General features: G+C 36.1%; 1 protein-coding gene across 1 annotated transcript; it reads left to right on the plus strand.

The window, feature by feature from the left end:
* Positions 1 to 2,470: 2,470 nt before the first annotated feature.
* On the plus strand, positions 2,471 to 7,071 carry LOC113088492 (somatomedin-B and thrombospondin type-1 domain-containing protein). Its single transcript, XM_026255772.1, has 5 exons — positions 2,471 to 2,796; positions 4,140 to 4,331; positions 4,828 to 4,903; positions 5,487 to 5,669; positions 6,595 to 7,071. Exons 1-5 carry the CDS (start codon positions 2,514 to 2,516, stop codon positions 6,710 to 6,712), a joined length of 852 nt encoding a protein of 283 aa, XP_026111557.1. The 5' UTR covers positions 2,471 to 2,513; the 3' UTR covers positions 6,713 to 7,071.
* The last annotated feature ends 408 nt before the right edge of the window (positions 7,072 to 7,479 follow it).

A 7,479-nucleotide genomic window follows, 5' to 3' on the forward strand; every position in this document is an offset into this window, starting at 1 on the left:
GGAGCCGTGTTGATTACTTGTAGATTATTGTTGTGTTGCTGTTTGGACTCTCATTCTGACGGCACCCATTCACTGCAGAGGATCCACTGGATTATCAAGTGATGTAATACAAATTTCTTATCATCTATTCTGATAAAGAAACAAACTTTTTATATATAAAAAAAAAAAATTTATATATTGGAAGGCCGGAGGGTAAGTATATTTTCAGCTATTTTCTTCTTTGGGTGAAGTTCTCCAAAAATACTCTTAACATTCACATAGCGACCAGTAAAAACCTTTGCAAAAATGACTAGCCTATAGGCAGTAATTGTTTGAACTTTGAAGATACCTTTTCTGATGTTATTTCAAACTTCTTGCCCAGAAGAGAGAAGGGGCAGTTTACTTTCATAGTCCTCTCCATCATGGCATCAGGACCATAGACAGTAAGATCAGGACAGTCTGGAAGTCTCTCGTCAGTCATCACCTCGGCGTTAATTGCTCCCCAGGTAGGTCACATCTCTTCCCACCTCCTTCCGGTGCACCTGGTTGGCTGTGCCACATCCACCATGTACGTGTGTGTGCCTGTCTCCCTTGCGCCCTCACTAGCTTTGCTGTCTCCTTATTAGTTTCTCCGTTGATGTCCCACAGCACCAATTCTGCAACGTGCTTAGACAACTCCAGGGCGAAAAGGCGGCCCAGGCCTCCTCCAGAGCCGGTAATTAGCACAACCTTGCCGTCTCTGGGCTCCGTACGCGGTCTCGGCACGATCCACAGACAAGAGCGCAGGGTGAAGAACACTACGCCCAGTTCGCAACATCTCTGGATGCATTAGGAAGATCATGGTGTCCATGTAGAGCTGTGTGTGAGTGAGACAGCAAGCAGGTTGCTCTGTTTCTGAACTAGTATTAGGGGAAGATATTTGGAGCAACCAATTCAAATTATTTTGCTGTGCTCAATAATAGGAGTATGGAGCCCATTTCAATGGTTTTGTGTTTTCTCGAAAATAAAGCATATAGGTGCATAGGCTACTTACGTACAATATTATTAACCTTAATAAACAAGCATGATATTTCGGTTTAATACAATACATAAAAAATGTTATTTTTTTTATTTTTTTTTTAGCTCTGTCCAATTTACAAATCGTTTAAGAGCGATCGATTATTTGTGAATTTAACTGATCTGACTGCAGCAGTTAACGAATAAATTATATGATGAAAATATGCCTTTGTACTTTCACTCAAGATAATTTTTAGATAATAAAAACAATTTAAGAAATAAACTATAGATAAAAAATATTCGTAAACCGCATATATTAGTCCAAGCTGTGCCTATATTTGCGCCAAAAAATAAATTTGAATAACTCAGTATGTAGATTATATGTGTATAGCATTAATCTGGTGTTGTTATGCTTTTGAAAGGCAATGTAGAATTCTTGCATGTTTTGAACAGTTTTATGTTCAGTTTGGAAAGAATGGATCAAAGTGCCCCATGCATGATTGCTTGTTTTAAACAAGTCCTCTTAACCTAGCTTTTTCAAACTTGCCGATATCAAATTTCACTACTACTAATTTTTATGATAATAGATTATAAGGGGAAAAAATGAGAACAAATATATTGCTTTATATTAAGCACAATGGATGTACTGGACTATAAATGAATAATAGCTACTTTTGACACAAAAATGCACCCAAACAAATTCTCATTATGTGTACATCAAAGCTCCATTTATTTTACAAACACATCGTGTATGCCCTTGCATGTGCATTTACCTCACAAAACTATTAAGTCCTTCTGTCTTTGCACATGAGACAAGGGAATGTGAATATATGAGGCCTACATTACAACAGTGCCTATGGTATTGTTATTTCTGTATGAATAGCCTCTAGCTACAGGAATTCATTTAATCCTCTCTTTTCACGTGTTTCAGCATCAGTGGGCAATCCTGGCCAACTAAGGAAACATTGAAGAGGGTTGTCAACCAGAGAAAAACTCATCTAACAACTGTAAATGCAATACAAACTTGCATACATTAGATCTTATATACATTTTATTGGCCAAGTGCAAAATATTTTAGGTCATTCATTACCTTAAATCTATGTCATTTATACAGGCCGTGATTTTTGAAGTCCCCATTCTTTAGAACCATCTTGATGGATTTTTACACACATGCATTTTTTAAACTTCACAAGATGTTAATAGATGGACTTCATTCTAACTTGTGGATTATTGTGATGTTTGTATCAACTGTTTGGTCTCTTATTCTGACGGCACCCATTTACTGCAGAGGAATCCAATAGTGAGCAAGTGATGTAATGTTACATTTTTGAAGAAAGAAACACATTTACATTTCAGATGGCCTGAGAATAAGTATATTTTAAGCACATTTCTGGGTAAACTTTTCATTTAAGTGCCATGAGACAAAAAAAATTAAAACCAAAATCTCTGACCGAGTGAAGCGTGTCATCTAAAACAGGCACAGTAAATGTCACAGTCCAGCTCAGAGGTGCAGCAAGATGTAGAAGTCAATTACATGCATGAGCTCTTCAGATGTGGAGAGTGACATATTCAGGCTTCCCATTATCATGTCAGCGTGCAGCTCCAGACGCTCATGGATGGTTTTGTACCTTGCTCTGCTGGTAACACTGGTGTCCCAGAGCGAAGGAGGTTGTCAGGATACGGGACTGTGTTGCATTGGACAAAACCAGTCATGTATTACTGAAGACTGGAGGAAAGATCGCTCCTATGGGGAATGTTACTGCGACCAGGCATGCAAGACCACATTGGACTGTTGTCACGACTATGACCTTGCCTGTCCAGGTTTCTAGAATTTTATATTTTTCAGATTTTATATTTTAAAAATTCTTAAACCGATTCAACAGATTGTAATGGGTGCCATATTTTATTCGATTTTATCCAGAGCTATGTTTTAAATCTTTTTTTTTAGAAAATATAACAATAATATTAATATATGATAGTTATAAAATATTTGGAACACTATTTTAACATCAAGATTTTTATGAGTTTAAAACATTGTGAATATATATATATATATATATATATATATATATATATATATATATATATATATATATATATATATATATATATATATATATAAGTGTGATATATGTTTTTGAAAGATTCTAATGCTCACCAAGGCTGCATTTATAAAACAATAAATAAATAAATAATCAGTAAAAACAGTAATACTGTAAAATAAACTGTTTTTTTTCCTGTGATGCAAAGCTGAATTTTCAGCATCATTACTCCAGTCATCACATGGTCTTTCAGAAATCATTCTAATTATCTGATTTAGTGCTAAAAAAACAAAAAACAAAAAACCTTTCATATTTTTATCACTTTATCATTTTAACACTTGTGCTGCTTAAGGTTTTTTTTTTTTTTTTGTGTGTGAAAACCATGATACATAGATATAAAACAGCACTGGTTTAAAATAGAATCTTTTGTAACACAATTGTCTTTACTCTCATCTTTAATCAGTTTAATGCATCCTTGCTGAATAAAAGTTATAATTTATTTTAAAAACTGTGTAAATGTATATGAATGCATCCGGGAAAGTATAGGCACTGTAGATTTTCATCTCTTGTTTCACATTTTACTTTATGCTCCAAATGAATCTCTTGAGTAATGTATGTTTAAGTAAATCTTAATTGGCAGCAGGATTGTGCATTTAATACAAAATGTAGTGAGCAGGCATTGTTGCATGCACCCATACAAAACCAAATTTCTGTGGCCTTTGAAAACTTCTCACTGTTGTACTTTACAAATGTTTCCGCTTTTTATTATTTAACGCACTGGAGGACAAAAGCTTTCAAACAACTTTTCATTGCAGATTGTTGTGTGATCCTGTCACAGTGTAATGTGTAATGGTTCAGTTAAAAACTACACTGGAGACACTAAACCTCATTTCACATGCAAAGAGGCCTTAAAGGCATAATAACAACAGCAGCAAAAAAAGCCTGTGTACTTTGAAGTTTCAGAAGGAGGGTGGAAAATGGTCACAAAAAATAATGATAAAAAAATGACAAAATATATGATATAAAACTTTTTTCGCTGTTGCTGCTGCTGCTGTTTATTACATTTGTGGATATGAATGCTTTAGTTTCTACATCTACTATGTGTGTGTGTGTGTGTTTTAGCCGTATCCTGTGTAGTGAGTGAATGGAGCGTGTGGTCTGGCTGTCTGGAGCCGTGTAAACCCACACTGCGCACCAGGCAGAGACAGGTGATTCGGGAAGCACGTAATGGAGGCGAACCCTGTCCCTCTCTATATCAGACTGCAGGCTGCGCAGAGTATCACGACCAGCATGGCCCCTGCCTGCAGTCACTAGGTATGGAGATCTAAAGCTTAAGCAAAGCCATTTGCCATCCATCAACACAAATGTCACATATCAGGAACAACAATGGATAGTATCTCAAAAGGTCTGAGGTCAGCCCTTATGATCCATAATAAAAGCATCTGAAATGTATTTAAAATGATTTATACAACCATTACTTTTCCGTTGAATTGTTACTCTTGGATGGAATCCACAGTACACATTACATCCCATTTATCTGAGTGAATATTTATCTTATATAATCACATTATCAGTACACAGATTGGTTCTGACTGTAATCAAATGATGAACTGTAATCATCTTCGTCAGTGCATATTCTCTAGGCACTAAAGCAGCAATCTAAATGTCGCCTGTTATCCTGAGCAACCGTGGGCTTCTGAAAATGAGTTCAACCTTCTTATGAGGCCGCAGGTGAAGGATGGGGGCACATATGCATTAAAATCTCTCTTCCTTAATCTTTGTCCTACTCCTCTGTCTCATTATTTTGCAGTCCCAGCTCTCATCACCACAGGTGGATATGGAAATGCAAGGAAAAAGAGGGAGATTTTGGACAACAGTATCACAGGGTAAGATTTGACAATCCAAGACTAAAAAAAGTAACAAAAATGTCCTTTTTTATATAACATATGTAAGATCTCACAAATCACAGCAAAACTTATAATTACTGGATCAAAAATACAGTAAAACAGTACAGAATATAGTATTATTGTGCAACATTAAGATTTTATGTAAATAAGTTTCCAATATTTTGATATTCCTGTGATGCAAAACTGAATTTTCAGCATCATCACTCCAGTCTCCAGTGTCACATGATCCTTCAGAAATCAATCTAATATGCTGATTTGGTGCTCAAAAAACATTTATTATCATTATGAAAACACAAAAAAATGTTGTGTTGGTTAATATTGTTGTGGACCCCATGATATATTTATTTTCAGGATTCTTTGATGAATATAAAGTTCAGAAAATAAGCATTTATTTGAAATATAATATGTTTATATTTGTAATATGACTTTTGATCATTTTAATGCATCTTTGTCAAATGTATGAATGAAAAAAAATCATACTTGTATGTTTATATATATATACTGTTTATAACGTATGTGTAATTTTTTTGTGTGTATTTGTGTCTGTATGTGCACACTTCAGTTACTGTGTGGAGTTCAGACTCACGTCCCTGACGGTGGGTTGTCAACACAGTTTCAGTCCACACACTCGCTGGATGCGGTATCTGAAAGAGGGACATCAGGTGTGTGTGGAGTGCCAGCCACCAGCACTGGCCCAGGGCCAACGCTTCTGCTCCGGGGACGGGGAGAACATGGGACAGGACGGGTAAGTGCAGAGAAACTTTTTTTGTTTAAGTGCAATAGCTTAGACACTCCTCATTAGAATTAGAAATGTCTAAACAGTTGTTTCAAAAGTATTGCCCTGAGACATTATGCATGTTGACATAAGACTAGTGTGATAAAATGCATCTTTTCATAGAGCATAAAACACTGACAGGAAATACCAGAAGTCAATCCTACCACTAACTGAGGATATAGACAACTTTAACAAACTTAAAGTGTTCTTTGAGTTGTAAAGTTGTCTATATCCTCAGTTCGTGGTAGGATTGACATCTAGTACAGTTAAAACTGTAATATTGTGAAATATATATTAAAATGCAATTTATTTCTGTAATGCAAAGCTGAGTTTTCATCAGCCATTACTCCAGTCTTCAGTGTAACGTGAGCCTTCAGAAACCATTCTAATATGGTGATTTGATGCTTTAAGAAACATTTCTTATTACTAGTGTCACTTTTGATCAATCTTTTAAGAAATATGGTCTTCTGACATGAACTAGGCCAGGTTTTTCCAAGTAATTGACACTAGATCTTGGCCACTAGAGGGAACCGTGACACATCTTTAAATATTCAAAAGCTAGTGTATAAAACATCCTGTACTGCTTTAAGACTTGTGCACTCATTTGGAGCACTCTAGAGCCTTATTTTTTTTTTTTTTTTTTTTTTTATAAAAAGAGAGCAATTGCCCATTTAGTCTGAGCTAAATTTAAAGCCCTAGTGATGCTGGTGTATTTTTATATAAAGTATTTTTAAGAATACTATAACGATATTTTATATTAGCCAACACATAAAATGTTTGTATTATTCATAAGGTAGGGTTGTAACTCTTAACCTAGCTCAAGGACAACCGCCATCACTCTATCTGTCTTCCTCGATCATCTTTTTCCATCACACTCTCACTCTCTCACTCTTAGGAGCTTGTCTCTGCAGTGGCAGGCCGTGGGGAATTCTCGCTGCAGAGGGCTGTGGAGACGGGTCCGTCGACGAGACTCCTGTTCCTGTCCTACTGTACACAGTTTTCTCTTCATCTAACTTCAGTCAGCCTAAACAGGGTCATGAAATTTCACACTTTTAAAGAAGTGACAGTTGAATGTGCAGAGACTATATTGGTAGCTCAAACCAGCTCTAGGCTTGTATGCCAAATGATACAGTTGATATCTCATTACAGTATGTTATCAAGAAAAGATTCAATATTAGTCACAGTTAATTCCACTTATACAAAAAGACTGATGCTAATGGCCATCATATTAAGATTAAAGGAACAGTTCACCCACAAATGACAATTTGCTGAGAATTCCCTCACCCTCAGGCCACCTATAATGTAGATGGGTTGGTTTCTTCATCAGATTTGGAGAAATTTAGCATTGCATCACTTGCTCATGAATGTAACCTCCTCAGCAGTGAATGGGTGCCGTCGGAATGAGAGTCCAAACAGCTGATAAAAACATCACATCAAGAAATCCACGTGACTCTAGTCCATCAGTTAACATCTTGTAAACATGTTGGTGGGTTTTAATGTCGAAGGACAACATAAGGATGGACTTTTTCACTGGAGGACATGTTATTATGAACAGAATAATAGACTGGTATTTTGGCCAGAAGCAATGGTTTACATTTAAAACTCCTTATTATTAGTTTCTAACAAACACACAGATTTTCACTTCACACAATATTAATTGATGCGCTGGAGTCCGTGTGGATTAATTGTAGATTATTGTGATGTTTTATCAGATGTTTGGACATTCTGACGGCACCCATTTACTGCAGTTGATTCTTTGGCGAGCAAGTCATGCAATGCT

The sequence above is a fragment of the Carassius auratus genome, chromosome 6 (assembly GCF_003368295.1).
Source record: "Carassius auratus strain Wakin chromosome 6, ASM336829v1, whole genome shotgun sequence".
Classification (NCBI taxonomy): Eukaryota; Metazoa; Chordata; class Actinopteri; order Cypriniformes; family Cyprinidae; genus Carassius; species Carassius auratus.